We start from the raw sequence: 20,485 nt of genomic DNA on the forward strand, positions 1-20,485 counted from the left end.
CTGTGGCCGCTGCCGCCTTTCCCGCCCCAAGGTGAAAAACACGTGCCCCGTTCACGATCAGCTGAGTCACTTTTTGCGAACGCCGCGCTCCACTGGCTTTGAAAGTGTGATTTTTCGGATCTCGCCGACGGAATCGAAATTCTCCGGCGAGAGCGACTCGAGAGCTTTCAATGGCGATGGCTATGGCTTTTTCCAGCTGATCCATGTTGTGAGGACCTCAAAAGCGTTCTAACAATCGCCACGAGCGGTTGCGATCTTCGGTTTGTAGTGGCCAACTGCTTGGCTTATCGGTTCTACGTGCGAATCTCACGTAGCAGATAAGGGATTTTCCCACAACTAAAGCGTCTTCAGCATAATGACATCTGCCGAATTACATGGTTCCTATGGAGGCCTCTACTTTGGCTTCTGCACACTGATCTCGCATATACTTCTGGCGGGGATTACCGCAGCCATTGTTTACAAGTGCCTGGTGCTCAAACTCGTGCACACTGCCGGACATGCCTTCTACTGCACGATCGCCGTGAGTACTTTGATTTGTCTCACAGATATTAAACTTTTTTAAAGATTTATATGAAAAAGAGAAAGTTTGAGGTCACGGTTATCAAGTAATCTAATGTCTTCATGTTTAAAAGGTTTCAAATAAAGGATATTACTGCTTAAAAAATGGAGTGAGACTTCTATATCCGGAAGACCTAAATAAAAACTAGTTTGCTGTCTCCTTATAGTTCTACCCATCCTAAATCATTTCTATCTATCTTTAATTTCTCCATAGTTTGTTTTTTTCATGGGTGAGGCACTGTTGGTTCGCAACAGCACATATCTGGAGTCCTCGTTGGGTCCTTTGAACCTCAACCGCCTGCACGCCATCCTGGGGCTTTTGGCGTTTCTCGTCGGAGTCGGCGGAATCGGAATCAAGACATGGCAGAAGCTGGAGCGCAAACGGGAAGATCCCAATGCCACTGTTCGCCACTTTAAGAGCAACCATGCTTTTTACGGTGGGTTCGTCTGTTCTTTCCCCAAATATAATGATAATTTATGCCTCCATCTTTCCCCATCAGGTATAATCGGCTGTGTTTTTTTGCTGGGTAGCGTTTTGAGCGGTCTTCCGCTGTATTTCATCAACGGTGGCTTCGCCTTAAAAATGCTTCATCGATTTTTCGGATTGGTCGGATTCCTCGCTCTAATGGTATCTCAAATGTTCGGATATAACACGGGATTTGGCCGGCGACAGTGGAAGGCACACCACCAGAAACTGTTCAAATTTTTTACATTTATTGCCACCATTACGACAGCAAATTACGAATTTCGACGATTTGTACGAGATGTTGCGGGTTTGGCGACTAATTATTTCATTGCACCAGATGGAGCAGAAGCTAGAGAAGATCTTTGAGGCTCTTTCAACAACCGAGTTTTATCTCAGTGGATTCCGAAACACAGTATTGTGGATTTTTGTATCACCCAAAGTGCGTTGCAGATCAGAGCTCTGAAGTTTGTTAATAAAAAGCCCACAAATGAATTACGTTTTAACATATTATCGTATCTGAGGTTTATGTTGTCTGTCATATTAAGTAAAAAACGGACATTTTAAATCATTTTCACATTGTGCCTTTATTGTAATTTCACACACAAATATGTATATATACGATAACATGTTGTTGATTATTTAAAACATAAAATAAATACATTTTCACATTTTTTGTTTTTGGTTACGAGATTAATCTAGCACCACAGAAAACACTAAGCTACGTAGTAAACTGATACGATAAAGTAAAATCCCATTTTTCATTGGGTTCGATAGATATTGAAGATACATAACAGATATATGGATATTGAATATGTATATTTAGTTGCGGTTCTGCGAGACATGCATTACGTCCAAGGCTGCTGGGATATTGCCCTGAACCGACTCCAGGAGCTGTGTGAGCCAGGCGCCCTCGTTGCTGAAACCCATGGCCATCATGGCATGGATTGATTGATTGATGCGGTCATCTGAATAAGAGGGATAATTAATATAAAACGATTAGGTATTCATGTTGTCACTTACCAGTGTGGTAGACGGGGACAGTGCGCTTTTCCTCGGGAGCTGCTGGAGAGGTGCCGACACTATTGGTGGCCACGGATGTGGTCGACGTCGATGTACTCACCGTGTCTACTTGAGCAGTCTGGGTATTGGCCGAAGCCTGCTCCACGCGAGCCTCCTCGTTTATATGCTGTCGCAAAAGTTCGCCAAGCTGACCAAAATCACGCACCGGCTGCTGAGTAGAAGCTGTGGGGTTGGTTGTGTCCAGATTGATTAGATTACTGTTGCTCGCGGAGTAAGCATTGTCAATGACCTGCCACTCTGGATCCAAGCTGTCTGAACGCCGTCTATCCTGCTCTGTCTCGCTGGTGGTGGCCGGAAGTGGTGCCGAATCAGATGGCTTGGAAATCAGTGGCTCTGTCTCAAGGGGAGCATCAGAGATCGATCCAGAAATTGATGGAGTGGCCGACTGCTTTGCAGATGGGACATTTGACTGATTGGCCGATGGAGCAGCAGACGAAACAGCTGACTGGCTGGTTGAAGCTGCCGCCGACTGGGCACTGGATTGACCCATCTCTTCTGGTTTCTTGTTCTCAGTACTGGAAGTCATTGAGGGTGGAAATATTCCCGAATCACCCAAATCAGTGGGATCGATCATCTTGGCAAACATTTCGCTGAAATTGTTAAGGATTTCGATGCCAGCGCGCATGTACTCGGGTGGCACAATCTGCGAAAGGTTGTCCAGATTAATCACTGGAGTAGTTGGCTCAGTGGACCGCGGAGTCGTCACTGGATCTTCGGTTGGGGGAACACTTTGATCAGTGTTTATTTTCTTTGGCTCAGTTGGTTTGGCCTCGGATCCAGTTGCCTTTTGAGCGGTAACAGTAGGCTCAGCTTGTGGAGCACTTTGTGTTTGTTCTGCAGCCTTCGGCTTCTGCGGTTCGGCTGGTGCCGTGGCCGTAGTTTCGTTCAGCGGCAAGTTGGTCATCATCTCGACAAACTGAGACAACACCCCGCCATGGCGACGGGCGTGACGTCGTTCGCGACGACTATCCCTGGTTGATTCGCCAGCCGGAGATGCCTGGCTTGTCTCCTGAAACGGACAATGTCCCCTGGAGCGCCGACCACAGCGACGTCCCAATCCTGGACCTGAGAACCAGGCATCGACCATACCGGGCCCATTGTTGGTCGGCATACGCAGCATCAAGTGTTCAGGATGCTTGTGGGCCGACTCGCATTTCTGGCAAAGATCATAGTTACTGCACTGCACGCACTTGTAGCGGAACCCAATCAAGGGAGCCAAGCCGCAGCCATCGCATTCAACGGAGTCGTGGATTGTGAAATTGCTTGGAGCGTCGGCGGAAGGACCTTCAGCGTTGGCCGAAGAACCCTCCTGCTTGGTGGCCTTTGGCTCCTCTATGGGCTCCAGTGGAGCAACCTGAACGTGCATATTGCTCTCGCACTTGGCCAGGAAGATCTCATAGTCATTTTGGTTGACTATTTCGATTTCATCTTGATCCGTGTCTGCAAAAGTTCGAAAATACCGAAGAAAATAAAATCAATTATGAGTCATTGTAGTTTCATTATCGATGTTGAATCACGGAGGGCTCAAACTATAAAAATACAGTTGTGGTTATACCAGCACAACCACTTTATCTATATATGAATGTATATACATATGTGTTTTTCAATAGTTTTTAAATTTTGTATAACCTTTAAAACCTAGTGTGTTAGAAGATGTATTTTCAAAATATATAATTTGAAAAATCAGAAAGTTTGAAGATCAAACAAGTTTGTATTTTAAAAAGGCATTGTGCAATTTTTGGAGCAGTGCATCTATTATGTTGACCACGTCTGTACTGTAAAGCTCCATACAAATATTTATCAGCTAATGTGTCAACCCATTTTTGCCAATGATAAGCATAGAACACCAATACTATCTGGGTGATTCCCTTCTTTTTGGCGAACAACGCAATAAATTGGGATATTCTTGAGATAGAAAAAGCTAGACTTAAATCTAAATGGCCAGCACTGCTTTGCCGAATGCACTTATATATGTATGTACTATATACTAATGTACATACACACATATGTATGTTGCAACCTTTGGGACTCGATTGCATTTGTGTACCTGCAGCAAATAACTGTTTGTATGTACATTTATTGTTGTACACAGTTTTATTCTGCTGCATTTTCTATATAGAACTCACCGATCCAGAAGGTCCTTACGTCGCATTTAGGCAACTGGCGTTCCTGAAAAAGATACAGCTCAATTTCGCGACGCAATATGGTGTAATTCTGGGAGGGCATCCTCAAGTATGCATTTATTTTCTTCTGGGGTCCAGCGACGTGGTAGGTTATTTTCAACAACTTTTCCGGCATTTTCGCAATGTCTTCAATAGTTTCGGAAGATGTTTAAATATATATATCGGTGCTGACGCGTTTATTCTCGTTTAACTTGTTGCAGCAAATTTATATGACGGATTATTTTAATTTGGAGCTCTCGACTACTACGTCGTATTTGTTCGGGCAATCGATTGTGTATACAAGTGCAGCTGAGGCGGGAGCAGGTTTATATACCATGCGAACTAGTTGCTCGAAGGTTCTTGAATAGGTGAGGCTCAAAATATTGCAAATCACGGTGCTACCGGCTGGGCCGCACTAGTTAATCTATTCCCAAAATTGTATTGTAATGCCAAAGCTGGTCTTTGGTAAAGGTTAATAATACTCTAGTTATCGATAATGTCAATATTTTTACGTCGCCTTCACTGGCGCTCTATCGAACTCACTACTTTTAGTAGTTTATAAGTTCACCAGAGTATCGATATATTCACGAAAAAACCGTTCACACATACATGAGTTTCTTATCGATATCGAAACCTGCAAAATATTTAAACCGTTCTGTTTAAATTTTACATATATTAATCCTGGCAATCTAAATAAGAGCTAAAACATCTAATTTCAACTAAAATTATGTTTTATCTGCCACATTTGTAAACGAACCTCTGCGTGGGGATTTTGCGAATCGATTAGTACTAGACGAAATGGGCGGCCACAAACCGGTCAACCTGGACAGGAATTGTTTCAAGGAGCGTCCCTCTGTATTGATGTGCCGAACTGGAGACGTTGTGGGTGGATATGTATGTATATTTAAAACATATATATTTTATATACATATGTATAAGCAATCCTTTAATGCGAAACCTGGCAACCTGTCGTCTGATATTACCCATAATTACCTGTTAGTGACCCACGAATCTTCGCTTCATGAACTGGATTGGATTGGAGCACAATCCACAAACCCTTGTGTCTAGGACCTTGAAGGACTTTGCAAGTTTGATGGCCCAATTGTGGAAAAAGTTAGAAATACCCACAAAAAAATGAATATGAGTGTAATCAAGAATCCTATTTCCGAGCCTTCTAGGATTCTTCGTATACAAGTACGCAGGCTCAAAAAGCTTTGATTTTGAATCAACGGGTGAAATATCGATGTCTTACCAATGAGATCAACGGAAATTTAAATTCGAAGAGTGGTTGTATTTTGGGTGTATTTTCCAAGAACTTATAATTAATTTCTTAAGGCCTTAGAACTTTTGAGCATCTTAAGTAATTGGAGTAGTTGAGTTGGAGATCTGAGCAGAAACCACCTATTAGTTAGTTGTGTACACAGAATTACATATTAGTGCTGTACTAACCGGCTGGCAGTTTGTGAAGCTACAATTTGATGTTGTCTGCTTTCCAAATCAATTTGGGCTAACTCAGGAATCTTAGTAACGCCCTCGGTGGGTCCAGAATCTGTATCGGTCTCAGGATCCCTTTCGTACATTTGAGTTGACTCTGGATCTGGGGTAGATTGGCGCAACATTATTTCACCTAAGATGGAATAAAGATTATGTCCGGAATTCAATTCTATTTCAGTATTACTCACTCAAATAGGACTCCGCCATTGAGTAGAGCAAGCTGGAACTCAGTTGAGGCGCCAATCCGATGACGACCCCATCCACTTTGAACTGATAGTTCTCCGCTCCTTTTTGCCGTTGGTCGTAGAGAATGTCCTCGCGCTGAAAACCATTCTCAGAATAGTCGTCGTACAAGACTTCCAGCAAGTCGCTGACAACGTTCCTCGAATTTTCCGTCTTAATCTTTCCGCCAACGGGTTGGGCCAGAATTCTTCCAAGTCCCACAAGCAGCAGGGCGAAGACAAACAGCCGGTTGGTGAACTTGCACATGATGTTGCCCAAGCGAAAAAACGCAGGACCGATGTGATCCAATGGCGTGCGGTGAATGATTCCATGTTCTCGGCTGCAGTGAAGGCAAGCCTACCTGGACCAGAAGACCAAGAAAACCCGATTTCTGGACACAGTTCAATGGCCGCCTCCAATCAGCCCAAAGACTTCCGCATTGCCAGGGTGCTGTGGGAACCTTTTGCTTAGCACATTTCTAATGCTTCCTAGCAGCCACGTACGAGACGAGCCATCTGCCAATGTTATTTGTGGTCGATCCTGGTCGATTTGCCTTCAGTTCGAAAAAGAAAATCTTGAATCTTTACTCATCTTGCGCCAATTCAAACCCAATTTTAGGAATAATACCCAAGCGGTCGAAGAAATTCTAAATGTAAACATAATTCCAAAGTATGTTAACCCAATAACATCGATTTGAGCCAAGTCCAAGAATAACTCCAAATCTTTATGGCAGTACTAATTGCCCCGCCTGCATTAGGTACACCAAGATCTGTTGACTCTTCCAGTTATCTAGTCTGGGTGCAGTTCTGGGCGCAGGTTCAATGACTTGGCTACAGAAAGGGGCTGGCATCCACCTGCAAACTGGTTTCGCACTTAAATCTTGCGCACGTCGCAAATTACGGAGCACCTGGCCTTTGGCTCTGGACGGTAATTGCCGTTCTGTGGCCCCAGGCTGTCAAGATTCTATCCTCATCCTTCAGCGCATGATCGCACTCGAACCGTTAGATTTGGTACCCACTTCCGCTGTTGGAACACCTAGAAGGTGACTTACAATGTGAAGCTGCTAACTATTAACAGAAAGTAATTAGCAATGTAATGATGCTTATTATAAGTCTCAACTAAATCGGTGTGCATCGCTGCACTTCCCAAAATTTGCAAGCACATTACTATTCTTGGCTACCTTCTTACTAACGACCAGTTTCATCTTAGTGTCGATTATGTTTTCGCATTTATTAATAAGACAATTTCGTCGGCTTAACTTTAGAGTGTGCAATGTATGAAACTAACATTTAGGCTGGCAGTCTGGCGTTCTCACTCCTCCCTCAATAGCCCTCGATCTGGCGACAGGCTCCGTAGCTATCACGCCGTTCTCCGCGGGCGCAACGCGCCAGTCCGTCGCGGAGGAGGGTTTGGGATTCGACCAGATCGTCGTCGGCCAACAGGTCAAAGCTAACGATCTCCGGTTCCACCGCTTGTGCCCGAGTGGGCTCCTCGTCCAGTTGCCAGGAGCGAGATTGGTCCGAGAAATAGGTAGGGACGTCGATCGGGGGGTAAAGGCCATTGGCTCCTCTGCCAAGTTCACTGCGGTAAATTGGGGCACTAATAGAGCGCGGACTGGCAAAGTCACCGCCAGTCAGACGATTGGTATCCAAATAGCTATCGCCTCTCAGGGAGCGGGAGCTGCGGAAGTACTGAGATCCGGGATGATTGAAGCTCTCGAGGAGATTCGATCCGGCACTGCTGCTGGCGGAAACGGGGGGCAGAGCTTGAATCAATTCCGGTTCCGCCTCTAAGTGAAATGGCTTAATTAGCTGCGGCATGGGTATCAGTTGAGGAGGCAGTACGTCCACCTGCTGGCGCTGCAGGCGTTGAGCCTGCTCTGGATCGCTGGCTGAGATGTCCACGTGATAAGGCGTCCGACCCTCAATGAACTCCGGCAGAGGTGCCGCTGGCGAGGATTGGTGATGATTCCGTTGCTGCTGCAACTTCTGAAGCAGACTCTTCTGATAAAACGACTTTAGCGTGTTGCCCCTGGCGGGATATTTGCGCTTGGACGGTCCACTGCTCTTGGTGTTTCCGCGTCCCAGCAGTTCCAGCAGGCTGATGCCCTCCTGCGGTCCAGGTGGGATCAGGAGGATCATGAAATTCTCCAGATCAGCGCGAATGTTGTACTGCCCCTCCTGGCGCTGATCGTACGTGACTGTGCGGCGACGCAGTGCATCCTCATCTGCGCTGGGCGATTCTAGAGGAGGCTGCAGTAAAATGGGTTGGCCACTGGATCCGCTGGACTCCATAGCCAGGGCCGGAGCCATGGCCGGGAAGTGCTCCTCCTTGATGACCTGAGGCACGTCAGGAGTAGGAGCTGGTGAGGTAGATGGCTCCGTTGTGGAGCTCAAGGGATTGGCTAGACCTGCTGCCAAAAGCAGGGGTAGAAGCGTGAAAGTCTTCCAGGCCATCTTTTCTTAGTAGATCTCAGATCTCAGTTCCTCGGGTAAGGTTGCTCCGCTCGGCGTTCTTGACTCGCGCGCTTCTGCCTCGCAACTGATTCCCAGTCCGATGGGAGAGTTTTCCATGTCGGCGCAGGCGCAACTTTCATATTCTGGCGCTGCCGTCGGCGCTGCACTAAACGAAGTGGTGTATAGATTCTTGAATCAATGTTGTAATTTTGAACTTTTTAATTTTCTTTTTATTTACGTATTAAGTATATTTTATATACTTTCCAATGGGATAAAAATTATTTTCGAACGGCTGCAGGCAAACTAAATTTACTTGTATGACTGCTTGAATGCTCACATTCCATAATTATTTCCATAAATTAATATTATATTTATGAAGTCGTGTAGTTATTTCCTACCCCATTTCCTTTACATATTTTTTCTTCGAGTGCAGCTCCTCTGCTACTGCGGCTTTCTTCTCTCTCTGCTCGATTCTCGTTCTGGTTTTGCTTTTATTTATGCCACTTACTTTCCGACCGTCTCTTTTTGTTCGGCCGTGCCCATTTCGACGGCGTGACTTGGTAGCCATCTCCTTCTCCGTCCACATCTCGGTTTATTGATATTGGCCAGCCGTTAGGCGGGGCGAGGAGGGCCTGTCCGCGAGGTTCCCATCGCCCGGCACAGTGGGGCCTGTAGCTGAATTTCACGCCAATTAGCTAATGAGGAAGCGTTTTGTTACCCATTGACTGGGCTAACATCCACATCACGTACGCATCCCCAGAACCCGTCACCTGAGCAAACGCTATCAATCCGATCATGAGGGTTCTATTGAATAGATTTATGCCTTCGCCAAACATAGGTGCAGCCCTAAGTTTGTATGTACTTACACTGGCGCCCGTAAAAATGATCCACACCCTCTGACCATTAGCACAAAACCATCACGACATAACAATGAACCATCTTACGGATTCTTACATTAATATTACAATCTTATATTGAACAGTTCAACATATCAGTTTGTTGAACCTTGGTCAATCGTCGTCCGTATCCTTGAAGCTTACTCCTACTGGCACGGTGCAAATATATTGAGAAGTAGAATAAATCCCCTTACCTAAATATTTTTGTAGCCTTTAATCTGATTTGGAACTTTCATCTGTCATCACGGCCTACAAATGTATTTATAAGTGGGCAAACTGTCCACTTTGCGATACGTGATAAATCAAATGACGAACTCATCTCAAAACTCGGTGTGAGAATTTCACATTTGGTTTTTTGTTTTATTTGTATACTGTCTTGTCTTTAACACAATGTGTGGGGCGAGGTAGCCCGGTTTTGGGGTACATGAATAGATTCCATACAATAAAGCGTGCAGTGGCGCTATGGACGACGTCACATTACAGTTGAATGACATTGGGATTTGGTTTAAAAATAACGACTATGCTTATGTGTTTAAATAATTAGAGGTCTTTGCGGTTATTTAGTTAGAAAAGTTGGTGTTCGTGTATTCGTGTTTGTGGAGCATTTAAAACTTGTACAATGGAAATAAAATAAATTAAGCGTGGAAATAATTATTCGATTACGTCTAGACGAATATAAAACATTGATTGCTATCAAGGTCAGCGGAAGCAAGCGTTTTTAAAATATAAGGATTTTGCGTAACCTTTGCACTGAAGTTGGATAGCTGAAGGCTAGAACAAGTAGTAAGCCGCTCTGTTGCATAGTTGAGCTGAGTTTATGGACTGGAACATGCCTGGCCGCTATTTTAGCCTACTAACTATACTTATTTCATATCTTAGCAGCAGATCAGATCACTTGTCATGATTACTCGTAAATTCCATTGATCTACAAGGGGTCATTGAAGTTTGGATACAATACAGATAACGTCAAGTTCGGATTTAACTGTAGAGTTTACAAATTATCATTGGAAGAGAGCATTACGTAAATAGTCATTGGAAATGTGCCAACAAGCTCCAATGTTAATGTAGCACTATAGTCAATTTTTAGATATATTCTAACTAAGACAAATTATACATAATCTCACAAGAATTGTTTAACTAAACAGCCTCCTTGATATACAGAAAAACTTGCAAAATAACTCGCAACTAATCCAAAAAAAACCCAATCCGATGCCTTATTTCTCTTTCTTCAATGGCTCCTCCGTTTGTGGTTTATCTGCCTGATTGATTTTCTCTGCCAGCAGAGCCTTCTTCTTAGAGAGCTCTTCTTGCGGCATTCGCTTGTGGACCGTAAAGCAGACCCGGTTGAAATGCTCGCACATCTGGTTTACCACGCTGGCCCCGTATTGCCAGTGACTCAATGTGGTCACAATCAGAAGCAAGTACAGCAAAGGCCTTTCCAGCAGCGGAATCCACAGGCTCGTCAAGAAGGATATGACAAACATTGGCGTCTGCCAATGCCACGCCTCACATCTTGTCACGGACATTTGGGAGACAATCAAACGACACTGAAATAAGAGATACAAGTAAGTATGTAATTTGGTCACTATTTAATTTCGTCAGAAAAAATGTGAATATTTGAAAACCCATCTAAATTAATTTAAATTTACTGAATCCAATCTTTACAGTAAACGCATTAAACCTTGCAACACGTTGGGAACTTTAAGAGCGTTTAAGTTTGTTCCTTAAGATTTGCTCGATCATTGGATCGTTCTCGTGAGGAAAGACGAAAGTGCCGCGGTCTCTTTTCAGATAGCGGTGGGCTCTATCCGAGTACCATCCGTACATCTGATTCACAGTCATGGGCTGCGGCGTGTTGTGCTTCATCTGATACTTCTCCTCCACGCCCTTGTCCAGGCTGGCAATTTTCCGAGCGTTCTGCAGGGACACTGGGTCAAGTTTCTCCCGTATGCGCCGCACCTCTTGGCTGGTGCAATTAAAATAAGGCCAGTCGTGGCGGGCATAAAACTTCAGGGACAAAGGACGTTCATACTCCGCGGTCGTGGTGTATATAGTCTCCCTCAGCGATTCGCGACCACCTTCGTTCAGATTTTCCTCCACCAAATCATTGGCACAGCGGCGACCACCGCAACAAAAGGGTGGCATTCCGAACGTCTTTTGCTGCGCGTTTTATCAACGTGGAATGGCGATATGGGGCAGGCAAGTCAAATGACTCATTAAAAGTGGTTTGTGGCTGTTTGGCAGTTAACTCCGTGCCAAGCGGCCAGCGAAAGATGTAAACACACCAGCCTTATCTAGATTATGTATGATTCAGGCCACACGCGACACAGGTTGATAAGCGAAGCTCTTTCGTTTCTGTGCCCGATTACATTTTAAACAAGAACAATAAGCAGCTTATGCCTCTTATCCTAATATTTTACAGGTATCTTGGCAATGATAAATTAATATAAACTTATACAACTAAATAGTCATTTTAAGGATCAAATTAAAAAGTAAAGTGAATCAACTTATATAGTTTCCTTTGGCATACCTTCGGCCATCGCTAAATGAAATGTGAAGAACTTACGCTGACGTTGGAAAAGATTGTGCCGCTCAGCATGAAAATAGCGCGAGGATCCTTTTCCATGATGTCGTTCGGCGATACATATGGCCAGGCGAGCAGAATGACAAAGTAGGTGAAGAAGGGCCACATGGGTCGAACGGCCTCCCAAAAAGATAGTAGGCGACCTGTGCGATGCGCATAGGAGCTAAAGATAAGAGCATGGATAAAATGTGTGCTCGCAAAATTGATTGGTATATTATACTTGTAGACGTTAATAATGACTAGTGGAAGATTCGCCATAGCACTGACATGCAACACTGCCTCCATGACATTGCCCAATGGCAGGGTTCCGTAGGATCCCAGCGGTAGTTCAAACTTCCAGCGTTCGTAACCCAACCACCAGGTGACTAGGTACATGGCGGTGCTGCCCCACATGCTGAGGTCATAACCCCAGGGCAAATAGAGGATGCCTGTGTTATACTTCTCCCAGTGCGAAACGAAGAAGTTGAAGTATACTGTTAGGCACACGTAGTACATCCTCATGGGTCGCACCGAATACACGCGGCTGCGTCCAAAAATGCTGTACAGGCACGTCGGGATCAACATGGCGGTATATGAATCCAACCCGTGATCGAAGAGCTCTCCCAGCGGACCAGATAATCCAATGCGGCGTGCTTGTTTGCCATCAATCCCGTCCAGCGTGTAAGCTAAAAAGATATTGATGGCTGTGCAGAGCCAGACCCACGACGGAATGGGGGTGGTGCCCTCCTCGCCGGAACTGGCTTCAAAGTTCCAGTCATAGTAGGAGAGCAGCACTAGGTTCATGGCGCTGAACAGGAAGCCCAGAAAGGTCATCAGGTTGGGCGCAAACCAGCGCGGAAAGAACTGCAGTGGGTGGCAGTGGGATGGTTGTTATGGTGGGGTGCCCCTCATGAGTATTGATTTTTGCATGATATAATTCCGCGGAGCACTCACCTTAACTAGCCAATCCCAAAAAGGATGCATCACATACTGACTCAGCGGTGAGGTATCAATGGCACTGTACTGTAAGTAAAAATTTCTGATTAAAGAGGGGAAACTCATCACCATCATCAGTTTAACGACTATTTCAATAGCTTTCTTTTTTTCGCATTTTGCTTTGTTTGGTCTGGTGGCTTTCTATAAAAAGAATTTTAATGGAAAACAAGTACGGTGTACAGAGAACTGGTTTTGGTTTCGAGGCATCGGGAAGGGTTCCCCTACTGAAGTACAGCCGCCCACGATGCTTCCTTAGGGAGTCCTTAAGCCTACCTTGTAGTTGTCGAACCCATTGATCTGCTCCTGCGTCAGATACTGGTGGTCCATAAATCGTCTGACTAGTTGTCTCATTTTCAATGGTTTCTTAGGGAACTACGAGTGCTTCAGCGTTTTTTAATCTAAGCGGAAAAACACGCGACGGTCTTCAACAAGGAGAGCACCGAGAAGGCGGGGGTTCTTTGATAAAGGCAACTCCTGAGCGCGTTGGACGTTGTAAGCTGTGTGGTCAGAACATGATGACAGAAGTCTAACGTTAACCGAAGTGGAAGTGAAAATTCTGGGCACGACTTTCAGCCAGATATAGCTCGCGTTTATTTTTATTGCGAAAACTGATTTCTGCCGCTTCTGTTGCCGCCGCTGCCGCCGGCTGTTTTTTATTCACGCTCGCACACGCACAGCCACCAACACTGACGCGCTCCCCTGGGAAGGTTTTCCAACACTGAAACAGCGCAGTGCGCAAAAATAGTGGTCCGTCAACTCATAATATTCGGAGCCAGATTTTTCAGTTATCACGAGAAATAAATTTGATGTTTTCTTCTTTCGTATTTAAAAATGATTTTAATAAAATGTTGTACATTATCAATTGTGTTCATTTAAACAATTTTAATTCAAAATGGTAAAATTTTTATAAAATTTTTATTAGTTGAAAATAAGTAAAACTTCACATTGAATGCTATGGACTGCAATTTCTCTATTTGAGAAACTATCTCTATTTGCCCACACAGCCATACTTAGATGGTCAATCATGCAATTGTGTTGCATATGCCTTATATGCAAGGCAATTAATAATTTATTAAGGAATGCGCATATGAATTGGAAATTTAATGCAAGCGAGGTAACCCATTCAAAGACTAGAGTAATGCATACAAACAACTCAAATCAAAACTCGAATTCTTAAAACTGTTTGGATGGGATTTATTTATTGTAAGGACGATTCAAAAATTCATGTTTCATTTAACAAATCACATTGCGTACAAAAAATACAAAAGAATGCACAAAGTAGATCTAACTACTGGTTTAACAAAATGTGTCTAACTTAAATGCTCTGAGTGAGAAACGAATTGGTTAACTTAACGAAATGACTGCGGCTGCTGCTACTGAAATGAGATAGCTTCCTTGAGTAAGTATCCTGCCTAGAATAGTTGCTTCAATAAATTCGCTAATTCGCTAGGCCTACAGATAGGTAAAGTGTACGGTTTTTAATTTGACTTCTTGAGATTCCTCTTGCGTATATTTCCGGGACACCCGCCGGCGCTCAGGAGATGCAATTTCCAGCCGCCGTCCTGGGGTAGGTGAACATCGTCATGACAGAGGGGACATCGAGCAGCACCCGTTTTCAGTTCTGGAGAGGGGAAGTAGTAATATAGTGTCTATAGAATTGATGTCAGTTTTAAGATCCTACCCCGACAATAGTCCTCCATCTGATGCAGTTCATATAGCTGTTTGTGCACCGATTCAGTGCAGCGGACACAAACCACGTAGCTCTCCTTGGCATCGCATTCCGCTGAGAAAAGTTTAAAATATTCAATATCATATGTACATAGTATTATATTGCAGACTTACTTGTCAGGTGATAGTTTAAAGCAGCTACCTCCAGCACTTGACTGCACTGCGGGCACTTGGTGAGGAAAGGACAGGCCTTCCAGTAGTGTCGGTCCAACTGAGTAGCGTCACTGCCAGCACATGACCAGTCGCAAAAGGGGCAACGTCTAAATAAATATCGATATTATTGCGGATTCTTAATGAATGGATTTTTACTACACATTTTGGGTGTGTTGTCTTCTGTGGACTCCGAGTTGGAAGCGGATCCCTTGCGCGAGTTGGTGACGGATAGCATTGAGCGCTTGAGTTGCTCGTTGTACTGCTGCTTTCCATTGCAGCTTGCATATCCGTTACTGGAGCTGGCCATTGGGCCCAGGCTATGACCACTTCGACTATTCATCAGACGAGAGGCATCTGAGCTGGTGGACGCCTTGTCCGTCGGCGGGGTGGCCGCATCACCCGAGCTGTGACCTCCCCCATACTTGCTTGCATCCAGTAGCTCCTGCTTGCGATCGAGATCCAACTTGTCGAATTCGGTAAAGAGTTGGCGGTACAAGAGGTTGCGACGCGTGATGTCGTCATCCGGAGGCAATTGCTTACGCACTAGTCGGGGATTCACCTTGTAGACAAGCAGCAAGATGCGTTCGGCCACCTTTCGCACAGGCTCCGCGGGATGATGGATGCCGGAGCAGCCACACTCAGACAATGCCCTGCATGTGAGACCACTATGCTTGTCCGTGCTGATGCCCTGAGTGTGCACTAGCTGTTCCAGCATCTGCAGCCGACTCATTGCCAGTCGCTGGTGGGTTCCGGATCCAACGCTTCGTGATAGTGCCGGGGCAACCAGGTGCTGCTCCGCAACCTCTGGACAGGCGGCGATGCTGAGGATCGTGTGCTGGGCCAGAGTGTGCAGGCGAGCAGATGGATCCCCGGACTTGGCCAACAATTCGGGCAGCAGGCGATCAACGCAGCGGGCAACCTCGTTGGGGGAAACTCGACCGGGCACGTACTCTAGGAACAGCATGCGCACCGTCTCCGTGGCCTGGCTAAACACCGAGTAAACGGCGTCCCTTACAGCGCGGTGCAGTAGCAGAGCAGCGCTGCGGGCCACTTTGTTGGGACTGGCAGCGTGCTCGTTGCTCGATGACTCCACCAGGTCGTGCTCCTTTAGGAAGTTACGCAGACGCATTAAGCCATCTTCCCGGTCCTGAAACTGACGCGAGTAGAACTGCTCCACCTGGGAATGTAGGATCCGTATTGAATACGTAAATTATCGTATTTAATGGAGCACTCACCAGCTCATTCCCAAAGACCAGGATGGGTAGCGCTGCCTGGCGACGCTCGCGGTCGTTCAGTCGCGAACGTCCCCGGTTTGGATCCGCCTCTAGCAGCGCGTTTCCTTGGCACTCCCTTAAAAATTCATTAGTATTTGAACTGTGAGCGGTTTGTGTATTGTTGTCGAAATGGCAACGTTTACGGATGCGGTTACAATATACATATAGAAGTAGAAAGGTAAGTACAATTAAGTTAAATCTATCAAAGTATTACTCTTTTAATGTGTTTAAACAATTCCCAATTTAAATTTGTGTGCCTGGATTTTAAATTCAATACATACATTTTATAGAATTAAAAATAATTGGTGTAACATATTTTTCTTCTTTTTTTTAGATTTTAAAAATGCATTACAAGTTATAAACACTCTTTTTTAATATCTATCAAATTAGGTCTCATTTCGATCTTTAAAATCTACGCGGGGGATAAATTTGACGGGCAGTGTTACTGCTAAAGCTATCTATTGCTAGTGTTGACAAACATTCAAACTAAGAATACGAAACCCGAGTCATCATGCAACTCTGTAATGACAGCTGTTTCGAGTAAACAAACGAAGTAATTACTATTCCACAATTGTTTACGTAGTTATAAGACACCCAGACAACGAATAAGCCTCAATCTACGCTCGGTACTCACTGTCGCAGCGTGGGAATGGCCCGCTCCTCGTAATCTTCATAGGAGTTGCGTGGCACGCTTTTGTTGCGCCTGCGCAGCGATCCCTGTCGACTTGACATGGGTGAGCTGTGCCTGGAGGGTAGACGTGGCGACTGCGGCAGCTCGTCGTGGGACTTGCGCCAGCTCCCCAGCGTGGGAGTGGCCTGCAAAGAGGAGGGCGCAGGAGCGGGTGTAGGAGTAGGCCCAGGAGCTGTCACCATATTATCGTTACCGGGCTGGGAGCCATCCGTCGAGGACTTGTCCTCTAAGCTGAGACTCGTCATGCTCTTGGGACTAAATGTGGCCTCGGCGAGTGCCTGTGCCACATCCTGCAGGCTGGGAGCCGACGGCAGACTGGGCTTCCCACCCGCATAGATCTCACAGCTTTGGTCATTGGAGCTTAAGGCAACGCCCTGCGCTTCCAGAAGCTGGTGCACCTGCAATTGTCGAAGTACTGCCGCCCGGTACATCTCGACCTGCTCCTTGCGAAGCCTGGCCGTGCTAAAGTCTTCCTGCTGAACAGCCTGCCTCTTGGCCAGGGCATAGCGTCCCAAACGTTCTCCGGCAGTCCTTAAAGCTGTCATGCATAGCTTTAGTTTTCGAGCGTACTCGAACCTTTCGGAGTTTACGGCCAAAACCTTCCGCTGCTCCAACTCTCGAATGGTCTGCACTATTGACTCCTCCACGTACATGGAGAAGAGCAGGTCATCACATATGGAGGCCAGCGCCAGTTCTCCGGTGGCCGTGTCCAACGGCGGGGCCTCGTTGGCCAAGTGCTCCTCTCCGTTGCCATTATTCGACCCTGCTTCTAGATCCTCGCCAAGGACGTTTACCGCTAGTAGGGAAATCTGGCCTGTGTCATTGTAGTCGTTTCCTTGGACGCCAATCAGACGCAGCTTGAGATGAGTGCCTCTACGTGGACACACGGTGACGCTCTGCAGCTCCCGGGACTTGTAGTTGGTGTTCGCATTATCCGCTAAGGCAACAAAACCCAGAAAGTCGAAGTACTGCGAGGATGGAGTGCTGGGCAGGGATTTAGGAGAGTAATGCAGCCACAGTTCCACTTTCTCAGCTGGATGAAAAGAAAACATATTAACGGGAGTCCTTAAGCTGTCGACCAATAAGTTGCCTATTATTACTTGTTTCATATAATATCATATTAGAGATCAGACATGCATCGATTATTTCTGTATACCTATTATGTTTGTAGCGATGTCCAATTAATTTAGCACATAAACTTACGTATAAGATACTGGTGCGCCAGGAGCTGAATGCGATAGATTTTGGCCGGATGCTGGAATCGGAGGATGATGTCATGTGAGGTGAGGCTGCCGTTCGGAGCACTTCGCCATCCGTGAACTGTGGGGCCGTGATTATTTAGCTCGCTGGCCGGAAAGTTAACATCCTCGTCTGAAAGACAAGCAAAATGATCGAATCATCATTACTTTCAGGGTGTTATAATCTACATATGTATGTAGGTATACATAGGTGGTATAGGCCAGGTGACAATTATTCTCTTAAACAATCTCTTTTTTTTTTGTTTGTATACTCAGCTAAATTGTCCCTCATGATAACGATATCGGACTATTTTTCGTTCTCTTTCGCTTTCTAAGCTAAACAACAGCAGCGGCCGATACGAAAGCTACGATTTAAGATAAATTAGAACCTGAACCTTTAAATATTCAAAAACAGTCTATAACAGCCTATGTACATCATAACACGTATAAAATGAAAAGCATAAACAAAAGCATTTGGGTTACGTTAAGATTCCTTAACTAGCCCTATTATTTCGAACCCAGCTGTACAAGTATAACCATATCTCACTTGTTGTTCTCTATCTTCAGGCTTTACTCCCTTCTCTTTTCTATTTAAGCGATGTCGAGTAACATGCTAGTTTAGTCGTCACTCTGCCGCTTGTGCTCTGTTACTGAATCTGGTATAGCAATTGAAATGCCGGAGGGTTACACGAAAGCCACTGCCTGGCTGCAAATTCACAGCCTGCTGAACAGCATCAACCACATGCTCATCTTCCTGGTGGCCATCTTTTTTTTCGTCCTGGCGCGCAGTCTGGAGTTCAAGGACACCGCCATGCATATGTTTATGACTGGAATTGGAGTAAGTACGCAGCGATAAGCACTTGGCCACATAATCAATAGTGTTAGATCGACACGGATAACACGGACATGCAACGTCACTTGTTATCTTATCGAACTTGAGCTGAATTAAAAGGCTTTCCTTGCTCTCGCCAGTTCCACGTCCTTATAGCCCAGGCCATGATGTCACATTCGAAAGTGAATCCGCTCACCCGTTGGCTGTCACACCGAAACAAGTCCCGCTTCCACGCCATCCTACAGATTGTGGGTGGTTCTATGGTTCTATTGGGCTCCCTGGGCAAATTTTCCAGCAAGGAGGTTCACTTTAACACCTGGCACGGTCGAGTAGGTGAGTAAATAATTTGGTTAATTCTATAAAAACTAGTTAAAGATGACATTTTGCAGGAGGAACTGCTTCTTTTTTCTGCGCGGCTAGCATTGTGGGCGGTTTTGTTAACTACTTCCAACCGAAGTTCGCCCTAAAAGTGATGCCTTCATCGGAGCTTCGCTTCCGCCATAATCTATTTGGCTTGGTCACCTTCAGCCTGGGCATGGGCGCCATTTACCTGGGCTACTACTCGAAATTCTTCTCCAAGTATGTGGACACGGATTTCATTCCCGGCATGATGCTGATAACCGCCATGGTTTATGGACTCACCATCATTGCGCCGGTGTCATCGCTGCTAACTAAACTTAAGTATCGGTCTAAGAGAAAGGCGGAGCAGGCCCAATAAGTGATACTGGGCAGGATGAGACTAAAGCCATCGAGGCTAACCGAAATCTGTCAGGTTCTAGCAAGAAAATAAAAAACTTGGCGTTTGGCCAAATTGAAATCTCTGGCTACAACTCAAATTGCACATGCAGACGCAAAAAGAGTCGACAACCCGGCAGTCTGACAATATCATAATAAAATATTACAGTCATCGTGGTTGCAGTGGTTTTATGCCGTGGTAGGCCGAAACTTTGGCAAATTGATTTAGCATCCTGGCAATATTAAAATGTTACTATTTCCAGCATATTAGCTGCAATTAAAATAGCAGCGCCAGTTTATTTTAAAACCCAACGTCCTGCTACACTAGGCGTATGCGTGATTTATCGATTTCTCAAGTGCAGCGGGTTTGAAAAGGAGAAATGGTGGTAGGAAACCTTTAGATCTCATCCAAATCCAGTCGCAACTAAAAATGAAATTAAGAACATAAACAACGCATAAAATAAGGAGACCAAATAAGAGAACTATAAATAATAGAGTTTTTGGTGGTTTCCAGCCTGAACATTCCTTTATTTTTGTTTACCTGAGGCGAATACCACATTAAAAGGTATTTTTCTGGCCATGTTCACGTCGCGCCGTCAAAAGCGCTCTACTTTGCCACTTTCATTGGCTACTCCGCACATAAAGCGAGCACTTATTCTTAAAGCGGCCGTTTCCGAACTGTGTGACTGCGCAATTGTTTATGAATAATACCGGTGTTCTCTGAAAATTATACAAAAATACCTTATTCTGTTTGGCAAATATACCAAAAACATACTAGCACTAACATACAATGTTAATAAATAAAGAATATCATTTAATTATCGCTGTATGGCAATGCCAATATTTTATCAAATTAGAAAAATTAATATCATTTATTTAACATTTATAATTATATTTTGAATTGGATACTTTTGGCAACTGTACAATTTCCATCGACTATC

General features: G+C 45.0%; 8 protein-coding genes across 11 annotated transcripts; 2 read left to right on the forward strand and 6 right to left on the reverse strand.

The window, feature by feature from the left end:
- Positions 1–211: 211 nt before the first annotated feature.
- Positions 212–1,695, forward strand: LOC122614608. Its single transcript, XM_043789215.1, has 3 exons — positions 212–520; positions 773–995; positions 1,059–1,695. The coding sequence occupies exons 1-3, from the start codon at positions 356–358 to the stop codon at positions 1,388–1,390; spliced, it is 720 nt and encodes a 239-aa protein (XP_043645150.1). The 5' UTR covers positions 212–355; the 3' UTR covers positions 1,391–1,695.
- On the reverse strand, positions 1,583–4,727 carry LOC122614606 (protein ref(2)P). Its single transcript, XM_043789213.1, has 3 exons — positions 4,231–4,727; positions 2,045–3,544; positions 1,583–1,989 (listed from the first exon to the last, which is right to left on the reverse strand). Exons 1-3 carry the CDS (start codon positions 4,400–4,402, stop codon positions 1,844–1,846), a joined length of 1,818 nt encoding a protein of 605 aa, XP_043645148.1. The 5' UTR covers positions 4,403–4,727; the 3' UTR covers positions 1,583–1,843.
- Positions 4,728–5,588: 861 nt separating this feature from the next.
- On the reverse strand, positions 5,589–6,278 carry LOC122614405. The gene is made up of 3 exons (XM_043788974.1): positions 5,949–6,278; positions 5,716–5,893; positions 5,589–5,652 (listed from the first exon to the last, which is right to left on the reverse strand). Exons 1-3 carry the CDS (start codon positions 6,247–6,249, stop codon positions 5,589–5,591), a joined length of 543 nt encoding a protein of 180 aa, XP_043644909.1. The 5' UTR covers positions 6,250–6,278.
- A 934-nt stretch (positions 6,279–7,212) lies between these two features.
- On the reverse strand, positions 7,213–8,509 carry LOC122614607. The gene has a single exon (XM_043789214.1). The coding sequence runs from the start codon at positions 8,436–8,438 to the stop codon at positions 7,305–7,307; it is 1,134 nt and encodes a 377-aa protein (XP_043645149.1). The 5' UTR covers positions 8,439–8,509; the 3' UTR covers positions 7,213–7,304.
- A 1,171-nt stretch (positions 8,510–9,680) lies between these two features.
- On the reverse strand, positions 9,681–13,580 carry LOC122612756 (ethanolaminephosphotransferase 1). The gene is made up of 5 exons (XM_043786571.1): positions 13,167–13,580; positions 12,852–12,920; positions 12,139–12,761; positions 11,901–12,081; positions 9,681–10,881 (listed from the first exon to the last, which is right to left on the reverse strand). Exons 1-5 carry the CDS (start codon positions 13,242–13,244, stop codon positions 10,549–10,551), a joined length of 1,284 nt encoding a protein of 427 aa, XP_043642506.1. The 5' UTR covers positions 13,245–13,580; the 3' UTR covers positions 9,681–10,548.
- On the reverse strand, positions 10,911–11,705 carry LOC122612757. The gene has a single exon (XM_043786572.1). It carries the CDS (start codon positions 11,477–11,479, stop codon positions 11,036–11,038), a length of 444 nt encoding a protein of 147 aa, XP_043642507.1. The 5' UTR covers positions 11,480–11,705; the 3' UTR covers positions 10,911–11,035.
- Positions 13,581–14,070: 490 nt separating the features above from the next.
- LOC122614034 (centrosomal protein of 104 kDa) lies at positions 14,071–20,227 on the reverse strand. 4 transcript variants are annotated; one of them, XM_043788494.1, is made up of 9 exons: positions 20,086–20,227; positions 19,940–19,968; positions 17,943–18,110; positions 16,683–17,772; positions 16,010–16,148; positions 14,936–15,951; positions 14,736–14,881; positions 14,575–14,676; positions 14,071–14,514 (listed from the first exon to the last, which is right to left on the reverse strand). In XM_043788494.1, the coding sequence occupies exons 2-9, from the start codon at positions 19,950–19,952 to the stop codon at positions 14,372–14,374; spliced, it is 2,817 nt and encodes a 938-aa protein (XP_043644429.1). In that variant the 5' UTR covers positions 19,953–19,968; positions 20,086–20,227; the 3' UTR covers positions 14,071–14,371. The 4 variants fall into 4 exon arrangements, with proteins under 4 accessions (XP_043644429.1, XP_043644428.1, XP_043644427.1 ...); XM_043788493.1 differs by lacking the exon at positions 19,940–19,968 and having other exon boundaries at positions 16,010–16,124; positions 20,086–20,223; XM_043788492.1 differs by lacking the exon at positions 19,940–19,968 and having other exon boundaries at positions 20,086–20,223.
- Positions 18,557–19,626, forward strand: LOC122614036. Its single transcript, XM_043788496.1, has 3 exons — positions 18,557–18,815; positions 18,950–19,142; positions 19,199–19,626. Exons 1-3 carry the CDS (start codon positions 18,651–18,653, stop codon positions 19,525–19,527), a joined length of 687 nt encoding a protein of 228 aa, XP_043644431.1. The 5' UTR covers positions 18,557–18,650; the 3' UTR covers positions 19,528–19,626.
- Positions 20,228–20,485: the final 258 nt, after the last annotated feature.

Source organism: Drosophila teissieri, chromosome 2R, assembly GCF_016746235.2.
Source record: "Drosophila teissieri strain GT53w chromosome 2R, Prin_Dtei_1.1, whole genome shotgun sequence".
Lineage (NCBI taxonomy): Eukaryota > Metazoa > Arthropoda > Insecta > Diptera > Drosophilidae > Drosophila > Drosophila teissieri.